The following is a 14,232-nucleotide window of genomic DNA, read 5'->3' as shown; positions in this document are numbered from 1 at the left end:
TAGATGCGGTGGGGCAGTAGTAGTCCACAGGTTACAGGCTTTGACATTGAGACAGTGTGTGTGTGTGTGTGTGATGTGTGTGTGGAGGATGATTCTGCACAGTCACAAGGCATGAGACGAGTGACAAACTGTTAATGCTGATACTTCAATGTCTCTACAAGCTTCCTCCTGATTGGTGAGGAGGGGGAAAGAACTAACCCACGCACACTATTGGGTCTTACATGCTTCTGTATTAGCATGCAGCCGATGCAAAAAAAGAAAAAGTCTGTGAACACCACGAGTATTATACAGCATATCTGCTCATGAAGCACTGGTCACCATGGGTTCTACTGGACTGGAAATGTGTTTGGTAAATAAAAAGGTGTTTAGGTATTTGCAATACAAAGGAGAAAATAACGAGCATCGAGTCCTTGTGTGTGTTTGCGTGAGACGTAAAGTAACTACGACTTCTGCTCAGCTCCTGCAGCAGCCTGGGCTGCGCTGTCCGGTTTAAGGATCTGGTAGGTGATGAGGTACTCCGGGTAGGCCTGAAGGAACAAATATAGCAAGACGTTAGCCAACATCACCCACAGCGGTCCCATACCTCCTTTACTCATTTGTGCCCACGACATTTTGCTGAAATATCTTTCCACACATAATATATCAAGTCTTTGGGCACTATTAAAATATCTATACAGTGTTTTCACTATATTTTAGGATATCAATTACAACTCAGTGTCTCTGCATCTCAGAAACTACAAGCACAATCAAAACATGTGCTATGAACTTATAAGAAGTTGAACATCAAAGAGATGCACACGTACAGTGTGGAAACGATATTTCATATAGATATGTTAGAGTTTTCCTTTATTTTTCAAGAATCCTTACTTTGACTCTTGATAAATGTGAACGGGTGGTGTCTGTTTACCTGCTCTCCTCTGTAGATGACGTATTCAGCGTAGGCCAGGCCGTTAACACTGGGCCGCCCGATCACCGAGTGGTGTCCTGGAGGGGCGTGGGCCATCTTCATAGCACTGAACTGTAGGAAGGACTTCCCCAGGGTCACTCGGCAGAACAGCATCTGCCTGAGAGGGCGGGAGAGAGGAGACGCATCAGGGCAAGGGCTCGATTATAACGAGACGAGACGGCACCAACGTCTTTAAAAACTTAACCGTTTAGACATTCAATACTGTCGACAAAAGAAGGAATACGTTTTCTACAGACAAAGAAAGAGGAGGATGAAGTTGACTAAATATGATAAAAACAAACTAAATAAAGAATTGCTGACAAAATTAACACCAAGGTCAAGTCAAAGTCACCTGTGGCACAGGTAGCAGGATCGGTCTTTGTGCGTCGGGCAGCCTGTGCCTCCACCGATGCCGTAGACGTACTGATTGCTCTTTGAGGAGTTCTCTGCAAAGTAGATCCCTGCTCCGAACATCCCTCCGATGTAAGCGTGGCGCTCATCGAAGCCTTTGTGGATGATGGCGTTAATGAACGGGGAACCTGAAGGAAGACACGGCGACAGTGGCAGAATGATATTACACACAGTAGTCGACACGCAGCAGTAGCAGCAGCAGTAGTAGTAGTAGTAGTAGCAGCAGCAGTAGTAGTAGTAGTAGTAGCAGTAGCAGTAGCAGTAGTAGTAGCAGTAGCAGCAGGTAGCAGCAGTAGTAGCAGTAGTAGCAGTAGTAGTAGCAGTAGTAGTAGCAGCAGTAGCAGCAGTAGCAGCAGTAGTAGTATTAGTAGTAGCAGTAGTAGCAGCAGTAGCAGTAGCAGTAGTAGTAGCAGTAGCAGTAGTAGCAGCCGTAGCAGTAGTATTAGTAGTAGCAGTAGCAGCAGCAGCAGGTAGTAGTAGCAGTAGCAGTAGTAGCAGCAGTAGCAGTAGTATTAGTAGTAGCAGTAGCAGCAGCAGCAGTAGTAGTAGCAGTAGCAGTAGTATTAGTAGTAGCAGCAGCAGTAGTAGTCGTATTAGTAGCAGCAGCAGCAGTATTAGTAGCAGTAGTAGTAGTATTAGTAGTAGTAGCAGCAGCAGCAGCAGCAGCAGCAGCAGCAGCAGCAGCGGTATTAAGAACTAAACTCAAAAGAGACACAATGATGCCGACACACGAAGCAAACAGGAGGTTGTGGTTACCGTGGAACAACATCCGCTCATTGTGATGGTTGTGGTTCTCATCTGCGATTTCCTTCTGCCGGTGGGTGTAGCGCTCCCTCAGCTTCTTATTTACCACCTTCTGAATCTGTGGCGCACAATATAACACATATCAAACGACATGTCGGAGGAGCTGCAACTGACAATTATTGTCTACAAAATGTACGTCCCAGTTTCTGAAACCTTCTGTTGTTGTAGATGTTCGGTTTGATAAGATGTAAAACAGATTTACTGCCAACACAAAAGAGTTGGTGACATTGTTTCTGCAGCTCAAGGTGAGTTATATCTATTTTACACCAATAACTAAATGCTGACAGGTCAGAGAGCTGTCCCTATAGAAGCTGTTCAGTATCAACAGACAGTGCAGAGGGATTCCTCCTTCTGACCTTGATGATGTTGTATCTGCTGAACACGCCACCAGCGTTGCCTCCGTCTCTGTGCTCTCTGATGGTGCTCTGCAACTGAGGGACACACAACAAAAACACCACGGTTTTATAACACGGCACATTATTACTTGCCATCAGAAAATGGTCGGCCAAGTGTTGCTTTGCTTCTCTGTTGCTGAAGAAGACTAGGAGTTCTATGCACAGATATTCAGAGATATCGACCGTGGCTGTTAACAGACGCCATAAACAGAGTGAACTGGACTCACCTCGTCCTCCACAGACTGGTACTCCTTGTCGTCTGTGGCGAGGTCTATCAGGATGGTGCCCTGGTTGGCACAATGGAATGACAGGTAGGGGTTGCCACCTGAAAGACAACAGAACAGTTCATCACCGTAGAGTGCCTCCTGTATTTCCTCACTTTCTTTAAAACGGCGACCTAAGCACGAGGGAGTGAATCTTACGGTAACTAAATCCATTGTCCATGCAAGTGATGACGTTGTGCGGTTTATTTTAACAATTTTAGCAAACAAAACAAACATCACATCACAGCATGCTACGGTTTGTAGGTGATTCTTGACCTGATGCCTCCCTCACCTTGCTGGCCGCCCAGCAGCCTCTCAACACCCTTGATAAGCTTGTGTCGGTGGCCATATGCATTAATTCCAATCTCCTTCAGCTCCTCGTGACCCATGTCAGCCAGCACATCCATAGAGATCTGAGGAAAGGAAATAAAATATAAAAAGGTTGGGAAGTTTTTACCAACCGTTGAAATCATCTCAGTCCGTGTCGGGTCGTGTTAAACTGTCTTCTGTGATTGACAGACATCAAATACTAATGTGACGTTAATGGTTCAACTTGAGCAATGCATGAGCGTTTTAGCGTCAGGTGTATGAAGTATTTTAAAGATGGCTGACCTGCTCCCTCTCAAAGATGTCCCTCAGGTGCTCCAGGCCCAGGCTCTTCATGAATTGACTTATATTCATGTCCAACATGGCAACTGTGAAAAACAGGGTTTATGTACATTTTCCTCACAATCATCTCACAAATGATCCATGTCCAGAATGTTCTGCGTCAACTGACCAATATTCAATGTGATAGACGCATTAAACTTACTGTCCCCTTCCTTGCGGTCGGTGCCTGAGGCTCCGTCGGCCACTCCAGAGGACCCGGAGGCAGAGGCGGCGGCCAGCTCAGTGAGCGGTCCGGCCAGGTTGTCTATGCTGCTGGCGGCCGACAGACAGGAGGGTGTGGAGGCCGGGGAAATGACTGAGGCGCTGACCACTGTGGCCTGGGGCTTAAAGCAGCTGGGCAGGGCGTCCGGTGGCATGGCGTCCATCAGCAGGGCGCGGATATCATCAGCCTGCAAGGACGGCAAAGAAGAACTAGTTGAAAGCAGCCGGATTTAGATTCATTTACTGTACTTTCTTTCCCCATCTCTTTAAAGGGATCCGTTTAGAAACAAGTAGCAGGATGTCGCTGGTGTAACTACAAAGTGAATATTTTTTTTTAATATAAAACATTTGCCCACCGCTCATTCAGGCCTGAAAACTAATTTCTCAGTAACTCCTAAGGTGTCAATGTCTGTCTGACGGAAGTGGTTACCGTGGCCAGGTCCAGTGCTGTCTGGCCTTCTTGGTTCTTCATGGTGGGGTCGGCTCCATGAGCCAGCAGCAGCGCACAGAGCTGCGTACGACCCTTCTGGGCCGCCTCGTGGAGGGGCGTGAAAGCCCATTTGTCTGTAGCGTTCACACACGTATTGTACTTGATCAGTAGGGCTGCGATGTCCACATGCTGTGAGGAAAAGAGGCAACAGAGAGTCAGTCAGTCGTTCTCTGAACCACAAAAGAATATGACATTGGGATTAAATAAAAGAATAAAGATTTGATAGCATTTACAGGCGCTGAAAGCACCAAATGTTTTGCTACAAATCACAATTGTTTTTTTTCAGGGTGTAAATCAAAGCCCAGATATTCTGTTGCTGGACTGACCCCATAAGAAGCAGCATTATGAAGAGGGATAAGGCCTCCTTTGTCCTGGGCGTTGACATCAGCTCCATGCTCCAGCAGATACTCTGCCACCTCAAGGTTGTTGTACCCAGCTGAGGACAGGGAACAGGAACATGTACACATTTTAGAACTTAGTTTAAAAATCTTTCAACCTAAGATAAGACAAAACCAAAAACCTGTCAGAGCATCCCATACCTGCGAGGTGGAGTGGTGTGGAGTTGCGCCCCTGTGTGTCCCGGCAGTTGATATTCTCTGGGGAGCAGAGTTTCTGGACTCGAGCCAGACAGCCCTTCTTTGCAGCGTCCAGCAGCGCGGCATCACCCCTCAGCAGGTCCTGGATGTCGGTGTCTCCATCTTTCACCATGTCCAGCGGCATGTTGCCGTCACGGTTCTTCTTGGACGGGTCGGCGCCGTGCTGAAAAGTTTTTATTATACATGTATGATTTATATGAAACGATGGCTTCATGGCTTCTCAAGTAATCCATTTCTCCCTCATGATCATCACCATGATAACAATAAGTAACGCAGGACACAAATGAATGTAAGACAATTAATGGATCCTCACTTTGAGCAGCAGTTTGCAGATCTCATATTTTCCCTTGGCTGCAGCCTCGTGAAGCGGGGTGAATTTCCACAGGTCGGCCACATTGACTGAAGCTCCATGTCTGACCAGCAGCTCAGCCACTTCATAGTGACCGTAGGAGCATGCGTTGTGGAGCGGAACAAGTCCGCTGGAGGAGGAAAAACTCAAGTTGAAAGCCTTCACACTAGAAGCATGATGCGTTCCCTACTCTTTGTGTCTGCTGCAAAACTCAAAAACTCAAAAACGTAGGAATGCATCATCGCAGCAGTGACAGCAGCTTTTTATACAACATACAGATGGCCGTGAAAGAACTCACCCCTTGTCTTTGGCATGGACATCAGCTCCATGGTGTAACAGGTATTCAACGACAGCCACTCGGTTGTAACCAGCTGCAAAGTGGAGAGGGGTGGAGTGGCGACCCTCCAAGTCTCGGCAGTTTACATTCTGGGGGGTGCAAAGTTGCTGCCAAACATAGAGACAATATGATAATTAGCAACTCAACCGAGAGGCATCATAACAGGTTAGCAAAACAATTAGCACCTGTTCTCACTGCTGGTGCAACATCTACAGAAGAAACAGGGAACGTACTTGCACTGTGTCCAGATCTCCTGCTTTGGCCGCCTCCAGAAATCTGTAGTCCACGTCAGAATTACGTGTTGGAACATTTTCTGGAACAAAGACGAAAGACATTCAATACCAAACAAAAAGGATCAGTGTCAAACAGGACATACAGTAGATCACATGAAGTCACATGAAGTCCCGTGATCAGGGTTTCATGAGAAGAGATGTGTATACTGCAGCCTTTAAGATCTGCCTCATTGACAAACAATGTTAAACAAGTGATTACCATTTAGAATCTGTTGAACGGCCTCGTTACCCATCTGAGCGGCAGTGAAACCCTGCAGAGATACGATGGAGGGGTCGGCCCCGTAGCTCAGCAGCAGCTTGCAGGTCTGGATGTGACCAGCCAGCGCAGCTCTATGAAGAGCCGTCTGACCCAGAGTGTCCACAGCGTTTACCTGGAGTCAGAGGGGGGACGTTTCAACAACACACCTCCCAGATTACATCATCTAACACCATTTAACTTCAGGCAGAGCAGAATTGAAATGTAAAAACAAACAGACCTTTGCTCCATGTTTCTGCAGCACATCCAGGATGTCGTTGTGCGCTCTCTCAGCAGCAACATGCAACGGAGTCATGAAGCTTGAAAACAACAAACAGGAAGTTACTACCTTTCTTTTCTTCTCAGCCCTGAATGTGAGTCAGCCTGCAGTTACATTTCTCTCGTTGACATTTGTGAAGTGGAGGATAACACTTAATGAATTCTGTTTTCTATCGGTTTTGTTTTAAATCAAGGTGAAAACTAAATGTTGTGAACTTACTCTTTGTTCTTCTCATTGATGTTGGCTCCTTTACGCAGCAACAACTCAGTCACCTGCTTCCTCTTGGGGTGGGGGGAAGCCACAGCACAGTGCTAAAATACACAGCAAGATCAGATTAGTGCGCTGGAATCTCGAGCGGCCAGCACAAGATCAGTGTTCTGAGGAAATGCCAGTTAGCAGATGACATGCACCAAACAAACTTTACATCGTCATTCATCCCACATTACTGACAAGAGCTCTTTAAAATCGTTTCATTTTCAAACGGCATTAAATGTAAAAGAGTCAACACAAGGAGCAAGGCTGGATTCTGACCAGAGCAGTCTCGTTGGTCTGAGGATGTTTGAAGCTGATGATCTCCAGAGCCAGCGTCTTCTTCACTTTGGCCATGTCTGCCTCCCGGGCTGCCTGCAGCAGCGAGTGACCTTTGAACTCATCTACATGGAAGGAAATAAGAGGAGTGATTGGAAAATTACTCATTTTTGTACTGCCAACTGGTAATGCACCGAACCTATAAGTTTGTGTCAGCGCGAGTAAAAGATTACAATGCATTTGTCCAATCATCATTGTGTGTATACATGTCTGCTGTCGGACAGAGAGAACTCACAGCTGAGCCTTTCTTTAAGTTCTGGAGTGGGGGCCATGTCCACGGCGCTTTTGCTGTGACAGTTGAGCAGGGTGGGGTCGGCCCCGTGGCTCAGCAGCAAGGAACAGACCTCCACTCGGTTCTTGGACGCTGCCTCGTGGAGAGGAGTGAACTGCCACAAGTCCATGGCGTTCACACAGGCTCCATGCTGCAGAGAGAACAGCACGTTACAGTATTTGTACAGAACGTTTGCTGACCTGACCTCAGTATCTTATCAAACCTAGAACTTAGACCTTATCAAACATATCTAAAAATTGGATTTGAGTGACTCGTTGTAATTCATAGCTCTTCATTAGATACAACATGGAATTCTTTACACGTGACATTTTACCAGCAAACTGACAGAACAGCATTCCCAAATTAAAATATGTCACTAAGTGGCTGTCCAGAAGGAACAAACATACATTTACCATTAAAAACATACTCCAGAGTTTCCAAAATGTTCTCTTACAAATAACATGAACACGCACGTACCCCCCCTAGAATGAGGTGCTTTTGCTTCTTCATGCCAAAATCCCATCATCTAGGGTTACCTCTTAAAATGCACCGGTATGCTGTCATGCTTAATTATGTTCCCAGTTTCTAACTCGTTCCAAGTTTGAAACTGAAACCTTTTGTGGGTCTTACTTTTAGCAGAAGCTCTGTGACCTCAAAGTGTCCGTAGGAGCAGGCGTTGTGAAGTGGAACCAGGCCTCTGCAGGGACAGGGCACTCAGGTTAATGTCAAAAACTATGACTGAATGACTTGAATTGAATTAGAAAAAGCGTCTCACCCTTTGTCCTTGGCGTGAACATCAGCTCCATGCTGGAGAAGGAGCTGGACGATGCGGACCCGGTTGTAGCCGGCAGCCAGGTGGAGGGGCGTCGACTGTAAGAGAAGACGGCTCGTTAGCATGCGCAGACCGCTGGCTGGTTCAGTGTGTGCTGCCTTCGATGGCCACAGGAGCAAGCGGCTGATTAGGGCCAGAAGCAGTTGTGCAACGGCAGGCTATGCTCGGTGAGTTGCAGATGAATGGCGGATGTGATGATGCAAGGTCAATGGAGTTTGTGGGGAAAATCCAGCGACAAAATTCATTTGCTGTCGATACTGGGTCTGACCTGAGTGACAACAAGCAACTTCAAACTCATTACTCGTCTACCTACACTGTCAGCAAAATAAAATATTAGGAGTTTAACATTAAGTTTTATGTGGTTAGATGACGAGAAAGAATTGCTGGTGCAACTGTTAGATTATTAAATTCAAAATGGCTGCGTAGGAATTACGGTTGGGTGATGAAAGCGTGTTCATATACTTCATTACTTTAGCCAAATAAAACAGAATGTGGCACAAATGTCCTTTCTTTGAGTTTAGGTTCCTAAAAATATATAAATAAGTGCTTTCACTTAAAAAGCTTAACCTGTAGTAAATTAATACTGGAATCAGATTTGACTAAATGCTGTCAAATCCCCAACCGTAACAGGATGCAAGGAAGCTTCAATAAGCAGAGTTTGAATAAGCAAGCTTATTAGGATCAAATTTCTTTTAGCCAAGGAAAATAAACGTTAGTCCATTAGGCAAAGCTGCAAATCCAACTTCAGGGGCATTTGTTTTCTACTCAAAAAGTCCAGCTTCAATCAAAGAAGGTGGGGGGGGGGGGCATCATTTACTTTGGATTTCCATGCAGTGATATTAATATAAATCCCAAAAAGCCAACTGTTAGATCTCAAGCCACAGTGATAGAAATCAGATGGACGAGAGAGTCGAATCACAGAAGCATCATTCATTGTGAGATGACACGAGCAATCAAAAGTCATTAGCATGGAGGGGAGCATAGCACTAGAATGACAGGTGGAAAATGTAGTCCATTCATTAATACATAATAAATGTTCCAACAGGGAACGTGAAGTAGACACACATGTCACAGACACATACTCAGGATTCGCTCGACAAAATGCAGAGGGGCAGGCCTTCAGGCATGCATGAGTGATCATCAAAAGTAAATTAATCAACAACATAAAAGCCAAAATCCGAGACTGACTGAAGAGCAAGTGACTGAAAGTTGGAGAAGTGTGGGTGAGTGTGCAAGGAGAGGACAGACGCTGAAGAAAGCAGGCAGTGGACATTATAAGCTCCTCTCCAAATCCAGAAAGATGAGTAGTCACCATGACACCAACCCAACTCACTCACTCACTCACTCACTCACTCACTCACTCACACACACACACACACACACACACAGAGGAGCATCAGGGTAAGGATACATGAGTGACCCGTACACCCGGGTCAACGATGTGCAATTACAAGTGACAGCCAGCTTATTGGTCAAATAAAAACAATGGATTAAAAAATAAAAAATCACAACAGTGCATCAATCAAGTGGCCGTTATCAAGGTAAACTTACCAGCATTTTTTGGGATGTTGACTGATCGACAAATGTTGCCAGAGTCACACGGAAAACAAAACGAAACAAAAATTACAAAATGACAGTATCTTTTCACAGCAATTCTTTTCTTCCTTCTTAAATCAATGAAACACAAGCCCTAGATATAAATCACTGTTTGATCCGTCAAACATGGTTTGAGATTAAATGTGACACCAGGCCAGAGAGAGCAAGTGGCTGAAGGGTAAAGTGTGACGTCTCCTCCTCAGTGTTTCTCCGTGGCTTTGAGAAAAGGCAAGGACTGGTTAATGGTGCGCGCCGGTTAACTCCCAGACACAATCTACACTGACATACTGGCTCTGATCATGCAAACTCAAAAATATAAAAGGCAAAGGAGGCAGGGAAGGAGTCACACTTTAACTGCTGTTGAAGAAAATGTGGTTAGGAATGAGTGAAATAATCATGATATACTGTTAACAACATGGATTGTTATGGCCTAGTGGAGTTAGTGATTATGACAATAACAAAAAGTAAAGCATGACAGACAAAAACAGTGAGAGTAAACACATCAGACACACGACATGAGAATGAAATGCAAAAACAATCCTACACCTAAATTAGAAATGTGTTCTATAAAGTGTGTCTTTGTACCATTATCCTTCTTAGTCAACTCCCCCACAAAGAGGAAAATACACTAAATTAATGGCTAAAATATTGTATGGTGATCTAAACACTGCTTGCATTGTAGGCAAGTTTCAATCACATGCATTGAGTGAAAAGTGATTATAGGGCAGAGATAATATCATAGTCATGACACCTGGTCCAAACATGTTATAAACTCGTTATAAGAAGGAAGAGTTTGTCTACTTTAGTTTCAGAAACACAGAATAAACTAACTGTTTCCCTTCCTGGCAACACACAACTGAAAACTCTAAAACTGAACCTAGTGGGTGAATGAGTCGAGGTGTTATAACAAGAGCAAATGGATTTCAAGGATGGTCGGATGAGAGTCCCACATGCATAGTTAGAGAAAGAAAAACATCTAAATGTCCCCATTAACACAAGTCCTCCAGTTATCTAAATCAAACAAACTCATCTAGCCATAATCAGACTACCTCAGAAACCTCCCCGCTATGTTTTCTAGAATGATTCTGCAACGCTTCACAACATGCATCAAAAGGATTATTTTGCTGGTGTGATATGGTGCGGTACGAGCGGCTCATTTACCTTGCGGCCATCGCTGGCATGGCAGTTGACATTTAACGGAGTCAGCAGTGCCATCAGCTTTTCTTCATTCCCACTCCTGTAATTACATCGTCGAAAAGACTGGTGTCATGAGGGCGAAACACTCCAGGCAAAAACATTTTCATGCACTTGTCACTTTGTACTCAGTTTGCTTGTGTGTTCTTTGAGACTAGTGGGCACATTTAGATGTTGATTTGACCAACTTTCTCCATTTGTGTCTTTAGATTTCTCCTAAATTCACCATAAATGAGTCTTAATCAACTGGGGAGGTGTCATGCTGATAATTATTAGTTAAATTGTTTACCTGTAGTGTCTCCCCTTAAGTATTTCCCATCAAAATCACTACTCCCCGTGCTCTTAATGGAGAGTCCATAATCTAAAAGTAATGTGGCAGACTTTCACAGATGATAAGAACACTGGTTGAAACTAACTACTGCTTTTTAAGATGGTCAGATTTAAGAGTCGTACTTCATGTGCATATTGCAGGTGCATACTCTGAAGAGCAGAAAACTACGGAGCTGTTTGACTCTGGTTAACAGGAAATATATGTACCGACCAGTCAGACTGATACTCACCTTGCTGCTTCCAGAAGTTCATCCTTCTTGTATTCACCTGGATAAAAATAAACATTCGGTTTAGAGCTAGGCATGCCAAACACTGTCATTTTGTGTGCCGTGTAAGATATTGCTGCCCATGTGTTTGGTAAATGGATGCATTCTGTGGTTTGTGGCGATCAAGTCATGTCGAGGACTACATGTAGCAGTTTTTACACTTCGTTCAGGTGGAATAGTTGGTGTGTCGATGAAGAGAAGATGCAATAAAAAGGCTTTAAATAAAGCACTTTGCTGCAGTTACATGTAGGGCTACATCCGAGTGTCATAAAACACGACAGACATTTAAAGCATCATTCGAAAATCTCAATAGGAGCCTTCAAATGTAAAAATAAATGACATTCAGTACAACCTGCCTCTACTCATGGCTCTTACAGATACCCCCAAAAAACAATGAATAAGAGGAGCAAGGGGACAGGTTACCTGGTGTTCATGCTTATCCTACAATGTTATCGTTAAATGCCCAGTTTAATGCAATTATGATACACTGATAGAATTATGTGTACCTTCTCTTGCAGGAATGCAGTCTATCTGACTATTACATTTAGATTCCTGGTAACATTTAATGATGATTATATGCAAACTAAAGCTTTATTTTGTCCTGTATTCACATGTCACTTGATGTAAAAGTGAGGGTTAAATGTCGTAAATGTGAGAGATAAGCAGCTGAGATGGACTGACCAGTGAGAACAGCCTTGGCTGAAGGGTCGGCTAGATCCAAAGCAGATTTCCCATCAGTGTTGCGGATGTTTGGATCCGCTCCGTGTTGGAGTAACACTGGGTGAGAGAGGTGCAGATAAAGACAACACTTGAATTTTCTCATTAAATAATTCCCATATTGTGTCACCCAGTACGCTGATCATAAGTAAAAACAAGACGGTAACATAACGGTGTTGAAAAACATCACAGATTTGCCTGACCGGGACCTCACCAATGCAAACATCTATCTTTCCCTTGATGGCAGCCTCATGTAACGGAGTGTAGTTCCAGTTATCTCTGGCGTTGGGGTCTGCGCCCTGACACAAGAGGAGGCTGACAACTTCTGCGTGGCCAAAAGAGCAGGCATTGTGAAGGGGGATAAGTCCTCCATCATCCCTGGCGTGAACATTGGCCCCCGTCTGCAAGAGGTGCTCCACCACATCCTTTCTGCCAAAACCTGAAGAGGATAAAAATGCATTTCAGTTTAGTTTTATCTCAATGTTGGGTTAGTAGTGCTGCATGTACATTATAACTAACCTGGCTATTCCATCTATAATTTCTTCAAAAATAATCATGATTATAGGATTCAGATGAAAATCTCAACAAAAATAAAACACATAATTTACTAAAATATGTCATCCTTGTTGATGCAACTACAGTTTACTTCCTCGCCACGATGTACATAACGGCATATTATTACATTCATTTTGTCCTGACAATAATTGCACACGTCTAATATAAACTAGCATTGCATTGCTTTTAATATTGCACATGAAGCAACGTTTGCTTAAAACAGACATTTAGCTAAATTAGCGGTCGCTTAGCTTTATGTTATGAGGGATTAGCTAAATTCTAGAAATGTTGACGTCTGGTTTGATTATCACATTGGATAACGTCACATTAGCAGGTTAGCACCACCAGGCTATTACATTAGACAATCAACTGCAGTTACTTTTACCGTTATCAGAAGCGCAAACCACTAAAACGTGAGGTTAACCGTAAACACGTCGACTAAAAAACAACAACATTAGCTAGCTAGCTAGCTAGCCGTCCAAGTGTTCTAGCTAATGTTAGCAAAACATAGTCGTTAGCTTAGCTCCTGGTTACCCGCAGCAAAGTGGAGGGGAGTTGATTTTCGACCAGCCATGTCCTTCGCGTTTACATTCACCGAGTCGACAAGTCTCTTTACTCTGGACACATCTCCGTTACGACAGGCCTCGAACAACTCCCTGAACGCCCCGCCGATACCGCTGCTACCGTCAGTTGGACTGGCAGCTCCGGAACCGGGGCTCGAGACGCTGCTGCTGCCGCCGCCAGAGGTTGTCGTGGTGAAGCTCGCGCTGCTCGCTAGGACCGGGGTGGGTAGGTCTGGGGAGGCCAGAGCAACGTCGATCCCTCCGGCGCATTCCCTCTCACTCTCCGGGGGTCCAACGGCCGAGGTCAGCAGAGCCATCGGCGGAGAGCCCGGAGGAGCGCCCGAAAGAGAGCCGTTTCTCGGCGGAGACTGTGTTGTACTTTGCTGTTGTTGCTGCTGCGAGGAGCGACGAGACACCGCCATTACAGCAGCTCTCAGGCGACAATAAGAGCTGCTCCTCCTTTCCGGTGAAAGTGGCCGTGCTTCCTGTCAGCTGTTTACTCTCAGTGGAGGCTGGCTGTGCAGAAGCCCTCCATGTACCCTTATCATTTATTTACACGACCATTTGCATCTTAGAAATCAATATGCTCAAGCAGACATCGGTTTCTTCTGGTACTGTGAGCAATCACACTTTAGACAACATAATAATACCAAGCAGCCAGCTGGTGGCAGTATAATAACCCCACACGTTTATTTATAGAGCACATTTAAACAAGGCAAATCAAAGTGCATGAGGACATGGTGGAAAATAAACGCTTCATAGAATGACATTTAAATACAATTAAAAACAGTCATGAAGAGACAAGAGAATAAAAATAAGCTCAAATATAATAACAACACTGACCCAAATATTTCCCTCATTGCTCAAGCAATAACAAATAAAGACAATGACATCCGAGCCTTAGCTACACGTGGCCATTTAATAGTAATGTTACACCAATTTGAGCAAGTGATGAGTAAAAATACATAAATATGATGTAGATCTTTTTGTAATTTCGTTACAGCTTAATTAGCAGTGTTGTGGTCTTAAAGGCCGTATTACAGATTGCTGT

At 44.5% G+C, this 14,232-nt stretch overlaps 1 protein-coding gene across 1 annotated transcript; it reads right to left on the bottom strand.

The window, feature by feature from the left end:
• Window positions 1-386: 386 nt before the first annotated feature.
• On the bottom strand, window positions 387-13,704 carry LOC115012952 (poly [ADP-ribose] polymerase tankyrase-1-like). Its single transcript, XM_029438822.1, has 28 exons — window positions 13,153-13,704; window positions 12,278-12,502; window positions 12,028-12,123; window positions 11,311-11,347; window positions 10,718-10,793; window positions 9,512-9,532; window positions 7,904-7,998; window positions 7,759-7,825; window positions 7,093-7,279; window positions 6,801-6,922; window positions 6,489-6,580; window positions 6,231-6,309; window positions 5,954-6,125; window positions 5,695-5,774; window positions 5,423-5,568; window positions 5,089-5,254; window positions 4,719-4,938; window positions 4,506-4,615; window positions 4,120-4,308; window positions 3,631-3,877; window positions 3,432-3,514; window positions 3,112-3,232; window positions 2,784-2,881; window positions 2,518-2,592; window positions 2,114-2,219; window positions 1,299-1,485; window positions 908-1,064; window positions 387-527 (listed from the first exon to the last, which is right to left on the bottom strand). The coding sequence occupies exons 1-28, from the start codon at window positions 13,601-13,603 to the stop codon at window positions 441-443; spliced, it is 3,792 nt and encodes a 1,263-aa protein (XP_029294682.1). The 5' UTR covers window positions 13,604-13,704; the 3' UTR covers window positions 387-440.
• Window positions 13,705-14,232: the final 528 nt, after the last annotated feature.

The sequence above is a fragment of the Cottoperca gobio genome, chromosome 9 (genome assembly GCF_900634415.1).
Source record: "Cottoperca gobio chromosome 9, fCotGob3.1, whole genome shotgun sequence".
Classification (NCBI taxonomy): Eukaryota; Metazoa; Chordata; class Actinopteri; order Perciformes; family Bovichtidae; genus Cottoperca; species Cottoperca gobio.
Note: the sequence above shows the minus strand (reverse complement) of the source record. Positions and strands in the feature narration are given on the sequence as shown.